The 12637-nt window shown below is 48.4% G+C and overlaps 1 protein-coding gene across 1 annotated transcript in view; it reads left to right on the forward strand.

Annotated features, from left to right (window-relative positions):
• HCN2 (hyperpolarization activated cyclic nucleotide gated potassium and sodium channel 2) overlaps positions 1-12637 on the forward strand; it is a 52392-nt gene that overhangs the window by 30622 nt on the left and 9133 nt on the right. The window contains exons 3-4 of the mRNA XM_083720289.1: positions 7882-8043; positions 11062-11280. Of these exons, the coding sequence (XP_083576415.1) occupies positions 7882-8043; positions 11062-11280 (381 nt within the window). The remainder of the gene's footprint in view (positions 1-7881; positions 8044-11061; positions 11281-12637) is intronic.

Consider the following 12637-nt stretch of genomic DNA (forward strand, 5'->3'; position numbering starts at 1 on the left):
CATCTGGTGTCTGCTCCTGAGGATCTGGCACAGGTGCGGGCCCTTCAGATTCAAGGCCCTGCCCCGGCTCAGCCGGCCCTGGAGGCGGGGACTCCTGTGCAGGCTGGGATTCCTAGGGTTCAGCCTTTGAATCAGATTCCCAGGCCATCACAGGAACTCAGGCAAGTCATGCAGTACCATGGAGAGCTCTGAAGTGGCCGTTCAGTGTTATAAAGGAATTTGAGATTGTGTTTCAATACCATGGAGAGTTCCAAGAGCTCATTCAGCGCAATGGAATTTCAGGTGGTCTTTCAGTACCATGGAGAGCACCAAGTGGTCGTTCAGGACCACGGAGAGCTCCACAATTGTCTTTCAGTGCTGTTGTTCCCCATTTGTGGAATCCTTTCCCCAGGAAGTCTCGTTTGGCGCATTCATTAACATAGCATTAACATTAGGCTCCAGGCATAAATGTTTCTCTATAACCAGGCCTTGGGCTGATTAACATCCTATGGCCTTTGAAATGTGTTTGTGGTAGGGGGTTGTTGGTCTGTTGTTGTTTTTTTTGTTCTGGGACCCAAAATTTGGATTGAGCCCAGAACAAACCAAGGGCCTGCTTTTTAGCCGAGGTTTTCTCCAGAGTTACAAATCCAGATGGGATCAAATTGGCCACCTGTCCTCTTCCTGTCCTCTCTTCCATGACCTAAGCTGCCTTGAAGGGTGGGAGGCTATGATGATGGGGGAGAACCTTGAGATCCTTGGAGGAAAATGGAGATGTACATGAAAAACACAAAAAACATACATTTTTAATAGATAGTGGTTAAAGACATATGGTTGAATATATGGAGACAGCCTGGCCTTCCCACTTTTCAGCAAGAAATGTCAGATGTGGAAGATTGACGGTTCTCAGAAGGATATCGCTGAGCTGGAGAGGGTTCAGAAATGGGTGATCAAAATTATCAGGAAATAACCCACACGCCTCCCTCTGATGAGGAAGGGGTACAACATCTGGGATTTTTTAGTATAGGGGGGAAATCAGCAAGGGGGAATGTGATGGAGGTTTGGAAAATAAATGCATGCCATGCAGAAAGGATAGGGACGCAGGTGGCGCTGTGGGTTAAACCACAGAGCCTAGGACTTGCCGATCAGAAGGTCGGCGGTTCGAATCCCCACAATGACGGGGTGAGCTCCCATTGCTCGGTCCCTGCTCCTGCCAACCTAGCAGTTCGAAAGCACGCCAAAGTGCAAGTAGATAAATAGGTACCACTCCGGCGGGAAGGTAAACGGCGTTTCCGTGCACTGCTCTGGTTCGCCAGAAGCGGCTTAGTCCTGCTGGCCACATGACCCGGAAGCTGTACGCCGGCTCCCTCGGCCAGTAAAGTGAGATGAGGGCCGCAACCCCAGAGTCGGCCACGACTGGACCTAATGGTCAGGGGTCCCTTTACCTATGCAGAAAGGAAAGAGTTTTTTCTCCTCTCGCAGTTTAGGGAAGTTTTAAATGTTTGATGTTTTCTTGTGTTTTTAATATTCTGTGGGGAGGCTGGGGAATCCTGGCCAGATGGGCGGGGTAATTGTGTGTGTGTGTGTGTGTGTGTGTGTGTGTGTGTAAATAAATAAAATCATCATCATCACCACCACAACACTAGAACTTGGTGCCATCCAAGTAGTGTTAGAAACTCAGATAATATAAGCTAGGAGCCAAATGGCTCCTTAATTCAAGGTTGCAGCTTCCAAAACAGAATGCCTTGTCGCCATTTTGGGGCAAGACAGCTCTAAAGCCTTTTTTATTGATTGATTGATGGGCTGTGATTGATTCTCAGTTAAACATCTGGCTAGTTCAGGTGTCAACCTTGAGGTGAGTTAAGAGCTTTGAGAACTTAAAAGAAGAAAAGTCCCTTGATCCAGGGTCAAGTCCACATATTTATTGACCAGTCCCTACTTATTTTTTCTTAATGGTGACACGGACTATTCATAACTTAAGAATATTCTTCACAACTGTCTTCCGTTGTCTTCCGTGTACAATGGATGTTGTGTGGGAATATGTTGTTGTTGTTGTTTAGTCGTTTAGTTGTGTCCAACTCTTCGTGACCCCCTGGACCAGACCATGCCAGCCCCTCCTGTCTTCCACTGCCTCCCCCAGTTTGGTCAAACTCACGTTGGTAGCTTTGAGATCACTGTCCCACCATCTCATCCTCCATCGTCCCCTTCTCCTTGTGCCCTCCACCTTTCCCAACATCAGGGTCTTTCCCAGGGAGTCTTCTCTTCTCATGAGGTGGCCAAAGTCTTGGAGCCTCAGCTTCAGGATCTGTCCTTCCAGTGAGCACTCAGGGCTGATTTCCTTAAGAATGGAGAGGTTTGATCTTCTTGCAGTCCATGGGACTCTCAAGAGTCTCCTCCAGCACCAGAATTCAAAAGCATCCATTCTTCGGCAATCAGCCTTCTTGATGGTCCAGCTCTCACTTCCATACATCACTACTGAGAAAACCATAGCTCTGACTATACGGACCTTTGTCGGCAAGGTGATGTCTCTACTTTTTAAGATGCTGTCTAGATTTGTCATTGCTTTTCTCCCAAGAAGCAGGTGTCTTTTAATTTCGTGGCTGCTGTCACCATCTGCATTGATCATGGAGCCCAAGAAAGTAAAATCTCTCACTGCCTCCATTTCTGTGTGGGAATATACTTGCCATGAAAGGCTTTTCTAATTTGTGGGATGGGAAGGGAAAAAAAACCCTCAATCTCTCTCTGACCTGCAGGCAAATTTAGTCCTCTGTCCATGGTGCTGAAGCCACACTCCTAAGTGGTTTCTGCAAGTCTATGATTTTCTCCCTCAATTTGACACTTCGTCGCTCATTAACAGGGAGAGATCCTCAGTTTTGCCACCTTAAACGATGACGAGCGACAAGGAGGAACAAGACATGGGTAGCTAAGTTCCTAACTGTGTCCCCTGAGCAAATTCTGCAATAGGAAACCAGGACCGGTATAAACAAGGAGAAAAATAAAGGGCTTCAGTTTGGCATATGCAGCTACTTACTTGAAAGTAAATGATGCTGCTCAGAGTGTGATGTGCTTGGAATCTTACAATTTTAGGGTTGGAAGGAATCTTGAGGGACACCTCCGCCCCTGCAAGGCAGGAATCTCGACTAAACTTCTTAGAGAACACCATACTCAAAATGTTTATTCGGCTTTACGCCCATCATGAAACAGATCACTTACAAAACAAATCAAATAAAACTGCGGACTCGTACAAACCACAAATAGTATAACACAGTTCACAACTCACAAGGACAAATATTAGCCATTCATAAGAAAAGTTTAAGATTAAAATTAAAAATTTTAGGCACTACACTAAAATCAATATCTGATGTCATTATAGAAAATTCTTATAACTATCAATAATCAGCTAACATTCCGTTCCGTCTCTTGTACGAGAGGACGGCAGTTAGGAATTTAGCAACCTGTAGGGTAATATAAGGATCCACATCGTGAAGAACCCAGGCAAGCTATAGGTCTACTGGTTTGTCAGCCATAGGCTGGATTATGGGTTTTAGTATACTAGCATGGGCTGAACTGTGCAAAGGGCAGATAAACATAACATGATGTAGAGATTCAGATGTTTTCATTTCACACGCACACATTGAAGGGACTTGGCCCTTAGTGAATCTATGTCTCAGCATGTTTGTTGGAAAGACATTGAACCTAGCTCTAATGAAGGCATATCGGTGAGACGCGGCCATAAGCAATGTTAAGTAGGACGGAGCGCGGTAGATAGGGGTTATGCCGAAATTTAACGGCGAGCAGGCTCCACCACCAGCTACGAAATTTTGGAATAGCTCCGCATCATCTTAGAGAACATGTTATTAGCAGCGTGAGTGTGGATAGCAGCCCAGGATACAGTCATAACTTGGGTTACAGACGCTTCAGGTTCCTTTTTTTTTTTTGGGTTACGGAACGCCGAAACATGGATGTAACGGAATGGGTTACTTCCAGGTTTCGGCAGTTATGCATACGCAGAAGGACCAAATCGCTGGCCACATGTGGTCACATGCTTGCTGTACGCCGGCTCCCTCGGCCAATAAAGCGAGATGAGCGCCGCAACCCCAGAGTCATCCGCAACAGGAACTAATGGTCTGGGGTCCCTTTACCTTTACCTAAAAAGCAAGGGGGCACCTGGGTGTACTGGAGATACTGGCACCAGTGACTCCAGTTAATCGAAACAAATAGTTTCAACAGGATTTTGAATAAACGTGCAATCAATTGCTACCCTTCTGAATTTCATTGCAATTTTTATCTTCCTTAGCGGGTCGTGCAAAGCACTATTCTGAATACAGTCATGCCTTGGAAGTCAAACTGAATTCGTTCCGGAAGTCCGCCTGACTTTGAAAACGTTCAGAAACCAAAGCGCGACTTCCGAAAATTCTGTACCTTTCCGTGTATAAGACTATGCTTTTTTACTCTAAAATAAACCACAGAGCCTAAGTCTTGCTGATCAGAAGGTCGGCGGTTCGAATCCCCATGACGGGGTAAGCTCCCGTTGCTCGGTCCCTGCTCCTGCCAATTTAGCAGTTCGAAAGCATGTCAAAGTGCAAGTAGATAAATAGGTACCACTCCAGCGGGAAGGTAAACGGCGTTTCCGTGCGTTGCTCTGGTTCGCCAGAAGCGGCTTAGTCCTGCTGGCCACATCACCCGGAAGCTGTACGCCGGCTCCCTCGGCCAGTAAAGCGAGATGAGCGCCACAACCCCAGAGTCATCCACGACTGGACCTAATGGTCAGGGGTACTTCTACCTTTTTAATGTTCATAATCTGGGCTCATCTTATACATGGATAGTACAGTGGTACCTCGGGTTTCATACGCTTCAGGTTACAGACGCTTCAGGTTACAGACGCTTCAGGTTACAGACTCGGCTAACCCAGAAATAGTACCTCGGTTTAAGAACTTTGCTTCAGGATGAGAACAGAAATCGTGCGGCGGCAGCGGGAGGCCCCATTAGCTAAAATGGTACCTCAGGTTATGAACAGTTTCAGGTTAAGAACGGACCTCCAGAACGAATAAAGTTCTTAACCCGAGGTACCACTGTATCCCCCCCATTTTCTTAAATCAGAGCCCCCCAAATAGGAGGCGTCTTATGTATGGGGGTGTCTTATAGGTGGAAGATACGGTAGTTCGCAATCTGTAACAGTCACTTCCGGGTTTTGATCGTTCGGGAGCGGATTTGTTCGGGAGCCGAGGCGTTTGAGATCCAAGGTAGATGCTTTTGGTAGGGTAGGGGGCATGGCGGATGAGTTTATGGAGTCGGGGGGGGGGGTGAGTTTATGGAGCCACTGGCCTGGAGTGGGACAAGGCAGGACCCCAAAGGTGGACGCTGCCTCGTGTCCACGCTTTTGCCCTGTCCTTCTGTGTCTCCCGGAGAAACTGCAGCCATCTCCGTGTCGTAATTTTTGCCAGAAGGGGAGCATCTGTGCATCGGCTGCGAGCTTCCACATGCCAGCTCCCCCCCTCTCGACGCAGGCCATGCGCCGCACAGAGGCCCTTGTCTCTCCCCTGACCCCAGCTGTAATTACCCGCTAGATTGAATGTTGGAACAATTAATACGTCCTCGTCAAACGACGAGCCTTTTGTGACTGCGTTTCCTCCGCGCAGAGAGAGAGAGAGAGCTATTTCCATGCTGCCTCGAGCCTGCGATCAAAGCGGGGGCGGCGGCATTGGTGGTCCACAGGACAGGTGGGGGAGAGTCCCCCCACTGCAAATGATTGCGGTCGCCGGTTCGAATCCTGCCTTAACTACTTCCGGGAAGCGGGAGCTGTTTTATTAGGCCGCACCTGTGACATCTGCAAAACCCTGGGTTCAATTTCTGGCACCTCTACAGTGGTACCTCTGGTTACGTACTTAACTCGTTCTAGAGGTCCGTTCTTAGACTCCGTTAGCGGAGTCTGTAACCTGAAGTGTCTGAACTTGAGGTATGACTGTACATCTTCTAAATATTTGAAGACAGCAATCCGGTCACCTCTCAGCCTTTTATATGTACAGTGGTACCTCAGGCTACAGACACTTCAGGTTACAGACTCCGCTAACCCAGAAATATTACCTCGGGTTAAGAACTTTGCTTCAGGCTGAGAATAGAAATCGCGCGGCGGCAGCGGGAGGCCCCATTAGCTAAAGTGGTGCTTCAGGTTAAGAACAGTTTCAGGTTAAGAACAGACCTCCGGAACGAATTAAGTACTTAACCCAAGGTACCACTGTATTTAGCTTTTTGTCTTTTTTTCCGTGTTGTTTTAATTTCGTAAGCTGCTTTGGGCCCCAGTCTGCGGGCTGGCAAGATAGAAATATAATGATAACTTTAATAATTATTCCTTTTGCTCTTGGGAGTGCGGCATCGAGAGGTGTTTGCAGACCCGTTTTCTGTTTTAAATTTAATGTAAAATAAAGAACAAAACGGAAAATCAATGGACTGGCCAGCTTGTTCTGTTTTATAGGTGCAGGAGAGTCTTTGTAGTGGCTCTTAAGACCATTTTAGTCTGGCGAGCTTTTCAAAGAAACAGAACAAAACTTCACACGCTTTAACAGTAATTGCGCCCCCCTGTTTTCAGTCTGCTGCTATATATATATATATATATATCGCCCAGTTTAGTGTTATTTATCTAGAACTGGCCTTTGATCTGTCTCGATTGAGATACTTGTCTTCCAAACTGGCTTATCACAAAAATGTGGGGTGTAGATGATAGAATCGTAGAATCTTAGCGTTGGAAGGGACCCCAGCGGTCATCTAGACTAACCCCCTTTGATGCAGGAATCTCTGCTAAAGAACCCATGACTGATGGCCACCCAACCTATGCTTAAAATCCTCCAAGGAAGCAGAGGTCACAACCTCTCGTGGGAGTCTGTTCCGCTGCCGAACAGCTCTTACTGTCAGAAAGTTTTTCCGAATGTTTAGTCGGAATCTCCTTTCTTGTCACTTGAAGCCACGGGTTCGAGTCCTACCTTCCAGAGCAGGAGAAAACAAGCGTGCTCCCTCTTCCATGTGGCAGCCCTTCAGATATTTGAAGGTGGCTCTCATATCTCCTCTTTTCCAGGATAAACATACCCAAATCCTTCGACTGTTCCTCATCAGGCTTGGTTTCCAGACCCTTGATAATCTCGGTCTCCCTCCTTTGCCCACCTTCTGTCTTGTCAACATCCTTCTTAAATTATGGCACCCAGAACTGGACATAGGTGTGATCTGAGCTGGGCAGAATAGAGCGAGGACTATAACTTCCCTTTTAGGGACACGGGTGGCGCTGTGGGTTAAACCACAGAGCCTAGGACTTGCCGATCGGAAGGTCAGCGGTTCAAATCCACGCAATGGTGGGGTGAGCTCCCGTTGCTTGGTCCCTGCTCCTGCCAACCTAGCAGTTCGAAAGCACGTCAAAGTGCTAGTAGATAAATAGGTACCAATCCAGCGGGAAGGTAAACGGCGTTTCTGTGCGCTGCTCTGGTTTGCCAGAAGCGGCTTAGTCCTGCTGGCCACATGACCCGGAAGCTGTACGCTGGCTCCCTTGGCCAGTAAAGCGAGATGAGCGCCGCAACCCCAGAGTCGGTCACGACTGGACCTAATGGTCAGGGGTCCCTTTACCTTTACTTTATGATTTTCCTTAATCTGGACACTAGATTCCTGTTTGATGCAGCCTGGAATAGCATTAGCCTTTTTTGCTGCTGCATCACACAGTGGGCTCATGTTCAGCTTGTGGTTCACCAAGACCCTTAGATCGTTTTCACACGTACCGCTAGCAAGCCAGGTGTCCCTCATTATGGTTCTTCCTGCCTAAGGGCAGAACCTTACGTTTGTCCCTGTGGAAATTCATTTTCTGAGCCTGGGCCCAGTTCTCCAGTCCGTTACAGTCCTGAAATAATATATGCGTTTCCCTTTCAGATCTTCCACATGACCTACGACCTGGCAAGCGCCGTCATGAGAATCATCAACCTCATTGGAATGATGCTCCTTCTGTGTCACTGGGATGGCTGCCTCCAGTTCCTGGTTCCCATGCTCCAAGATTTCCCCAGCGACTGCTGGGTCTCCATCAACGGGATGGTGGTGAGTCCGGTTGCCTCGACCTCTTACCCCCTCTTGGCTCTTGCTATCGGGAGCCGGCCTCCATAATAATAATAATTTAATATTTATACCCCGCCCATCTGGCTGAGTTTCCCCAGCCACTCTGGGCTGCTTCCAATCAAGTGTTAAAAACAATATTAAAAACTTCCCTGAACAGGGCTGCCTTCAGATGTCTTTTAAAAAGAAGATATATGCTTATTTCCTTCACATCTGAAGGGAGGGCGTTCCACAGGGCGGGCGCCACTACCAAGAAGGCCCTCTGCCTGGTTTCCTGTAACCTCGCAATGAGGGAACCGCCAGAAGGCCCTCGGCGCTGGATCTCAGTGTCCGGGCTGAATGTTGGGGGTGGAGACGCTCCTTCAGGTATACTAGGCCGTTTAGGGCTTTAAAGGTCAGCACCAACACTTTGAATTGTGCTTGGAAACGTACTGGGAGCCAATGGAGGTCTTTCAAGACCGGTGTTATGTGGTCTCGGCGGCCGCTCCCAGTCACCAGTCTAGCTGTCGCATTCTGGATTAGTTGTAGTTTCTGGGTCACCTTCAATGGTAGCCCCACGTGGAGCGCATTGCAGTAGGGGAGATAACCAGAGCATGCACCACTCTGGCGAGACAGTCTGCGGGCAGGGAGGGTCTCATCCTGCGTACCAGATGGAGCTGGTAGGCAGCCGCCCTGGACACAGAATTAACCTGCGCCTCCATGGACAGCTGTGAGTCCAAAATGACTCCCAGGCTGCGCACCTGGTCCTTCAGGGACACAGTTACCCCATTCAGGACCAGGGAGTCCTCCACACCTGCCCGCCTCCTGTCCCCCCAAAACAGTCCATGAGGACTAGGAACAGCCTCGTCCCCCCAATTGCCTCCCCTCTCCTCATCACGGAAATGCAGACCTTGGGGAAACATAGGCACTCCCCCCCCCTTCCTTTCTCCTTCTCTCTCTAATAATTGCTTTTACACAGTGCTTTTTTTCCTTAAATAAAAATGTTTACGGGTTTTGACCTTTAAAGCCCTTTGTGGCTTAGGGCCCTCGTATTTACGGGACCGCCTCTCCTGGTCTGCCCCGCAGAGGACCTTAAGGTCCATGAATAACCATAGTTTAGAGGTCCCGGGCCCTAAGGAAGTCAGACTATCGTCCACCAGGGCCAGGGCCTTTTCAGTGATGGCTCCGACCTGGTGGAATGCTCTGTCCCATGAGACCAGGGCCCTGCAGGATTTAACCTCCTTCTGCAGGGCCTGTAAGACAGAGCTATTCCGCCTGGCTTTCAATCTGAACTTAGCCTGATCTTTTATACCCCTTCCTTCCCTCCCCTTCCCCTTTTTATGAAGATTACCCGCTCTGGGATCCCACAGCTAATTCTCCCCTGGTCTCCTCGCTGGCCCAGATAGGACTAATTTAGCCAGCTAGCCCTGGGGATTATCTAATGTCCATGCAGAATGTAGGCACCCTATATATAGAAAGGAGCAAACCAGGGATATTTTAGGGAGCAGGCTAGCAGGCGGGGCCCATGATTTACATCAGAGGAGCCTGCACAACACAAAATACTGTTCCTGTATGTAGGTTTTATTTTATTTGTTTTTCGTCTTATATTTTGGAAATGTACATCCAGTTTTCTTTTCCTTTAAATTTTTTTGGGGGCCCCCAAGAGAGTGGCGCCCTAAGCTATAGCTTGTTTAGCTTATACAGTGTTACCTCGGGTTACATACGCTTCAGGTTACACACGCTTCAGGTTACAGACTCCGCTAACCCAGAAATAGTACCTCGGGTTAAGAACTTTGCTTCAGGATGAGAACAGAAATCATGCGGCAGCAGCGGGAGGCCCCATTAGCTAAAGTGGTGCTTCAGGTTAAGAACAGTTTCAGGTTAAGAACGGACCTCCGGAACGAATTAAGTACGTAACCAGAGGTACCACTGTACGTAAATCCGGCACTGGTTGAGTTAGTACAGTGGATGCTCAGGTTGTGAACGTGGTCCGTGCAGGATGCACATTCTCAACCTGCGTCCGTGCAGCGCGGGTTGCAATTCAGCGTTTCTGCGCATGCGCAAAGCTCGATTTAGCCCTTCTGCGCATGTGCGACCGCTGAAACCCGGAAGTAACCCGTTCCGGTACTTCCGGGTTTCGGCGGTGCGCAACCCAAAAAAAACGCAACCTGAAGCGGCTGTAACCCGAGGTATGATTGTAATAGCGAAAACACGGACCTGTCAGACAGGAGGAATGGCTTGTGTTGTGCCTCCTGTGTCTCAGTCTCAGTCAGTTTTATTGCTCATAGCCAAAGGCTGCCGCATTGTACACAGAATTATTTGGCAATTAAAAGAAAATATACTGAATTGATAAAAAGACTTAAAACATGTATATTATCAAAACATTACGTACTCTAAACAGAGCTATGAAAGTACCCCAATGTACACATTAAACGATAAAATTCGTAAGCGAAAATCATCACATGGCCACTAATGTTAAAAGCAATGTCAATTAATACAGCGTGCAATTTATACTCAGAGTTTGGTGACAAAGATAGAGCATAGCCTGAGGTAGATAAGATAGGATCAAATAAATCCATCTCCTTTACAGTTAATGGCTACCTTGGCTATATCATTTGCTTTAATTTTCCTAGCAGCAGTTGCGAAAAGTGCTACACACCAGGTCACATACTTATCTGTGTCTGCAAGGGGATATAAAATCATGTCCGAGGGGTTCTGGCCAGGGGACCTTGTCATTATAGGTGCTAAAAATCTTTTTCTTGCATCATTATATAAGAGACAGTGCAAGATATAAGGCGTAAGGTCCTCTACTTCAGAACACCCTCTAACGCAAACACGTTTGTTTTTTGGTATGCCTTTGTGTCTCCCATCTCTAGAAGCAGAGCTTTATTGCATTTAGTCGTAACTCTGTAAAAGCTTTCCGAAGTTGTGCAAAAGTCAATTCATTAAAATAATCGCTTCTCAGCCATTTGGCTAAGATCAAGGGTAGCTTCCTCCTGTGACCTGCCTCTCTCTCTGTTCCAGAACGACTCCTGGAGCGAACTGTACTCTTTCGCCCTCTTCAAGTCGATGAGCCACATGCTGTGCATCGGTTACGGCCGCCAAGCGCCGGAGAGCATGACTGACATCTGGCTGACAATGCTGAGCATGATCGTGGGAGCCACATGTTACGCCATGTTCATTGGCCACGCCACGGCCCTCATCCAGTCCCTCGATTCCTCCCGGCGGCAGTATCAAGAGAAGGTATTTGTGGGCAGGGAAGGCGAGGTTGCGCAAAGACGCGCGGTCCGTTGGGTTGCGTTTCCGTGGCTGAGACAGGGCAACCGGTGGCTCGGATCCCATTTAATAATAATAATAATAATAATAATAATAATAATAATAATAATAATAATTTATTTCCCCAGCCACTCTGGGCGGCTTCCAACAAACCACTAAAATACAATAACCTATTAAACATTAAAAGCTTCCCCTTTGTTGTTGTTGTTGAGTCGTTTAGTCGTGTCCACCTCTTCGTGACCCCATGGACCAGAGCACGCCAGGCACTCCTGTCTTCCACTGCCTCCTGCAGTTTGGTCAGACTCATGTTTGTAGCTTCAAGAACACTGTCCCACCATCTTGTCCTCTGTCGTCCCCTTCTCCTTGCGCCCTCCATCTTTCCCAACATCAGGGTCTTTTCCAGGGAGTCTTCTCTTCTCCTGAGGTGGCCAAAGTCTTGGAGCCTCAGCTTCAGGATCTGTCCTTCCAGTGAACACTCAGGGCTGATTTCCTTCTGAATGGAGAGGTTGGATCTTCTTGCAGTCCATGGGACTCTCAAGAGTCTCCTCCAGCACCAGAATTCAAAAGCATCAATTCTTCGGCGATCAGTCTTCTTGATGGTCCAGCTCTCACTTCCCTACATCACTACTGGGAAAACCATAGCTTTTACTATACGGACCTTTCTTGGCAAGGTGATGTCTCTACTTTTTAAGATGCTGTCTAGGTTTGTCATTGCTTTTCTAGGGCTGCCTTTAGATGCCTTCTAAAAGTTTGGTAGTTCTTTTTCTCTTGGACATCTGGTGGGAGGGCGTTCCACAGGGTGGGCTCCACCACCGAGAAGGCCCTCTGCCTGGTTCCCTGTAACTTGCCTTCTTGCAGGGAGGGAAGTGCCAGAAGACCCTCGGCGCTGGACCTCAGTGTCCAGGCAGAACGATGGAGGTGGAGACACTCCTTCAGCGTCTTGTCCCAGCGTTTCCTTGTCCCAGGGAGAGCACGAGTGTGACAAACCTCATCCGTTTCTGCTCTTTCGCATTTATTCCTACGGCGGTAGACTGCTCTTCAATGTGGAAGCTCCATCTAGCTGGGAAAAAGCAAAGCAGAAACAGAGCCCTGCGGTCATTTCCATTACAACCTCTCCTTTCTCCAACTGCCCTGAGACACAGTAGATCAGTGGAGTAGCGTGAGGGGTGCAGGGGGGGCCGGCTGCACCGGGCGCAACATCTGGGGGGGCGCTCGCTGCCTCCGGAGTCGCCGAAGAGCCTCGGGCGCAGGCTGTAGCAGAGCCCCATGTCTCGCGGAACCGACGAGCTGTGCACGCGTCCGGGCTGAAGGCGTCCGGCAGGCA

The sequence above is a fragment of the Podarcis gaigeae genome (assembly GCF_964106915.1).
Source record: "Podarcis gaigeae genome assembly, chromosome: 18".
Classification (NCBI taxonomy): domain Eukaryota; kingdom Metazoa; phylum Chordata; class Lepidosauria; order Squamata; family Lacertidae; genus Podarcis; species Podarcis gaigeae.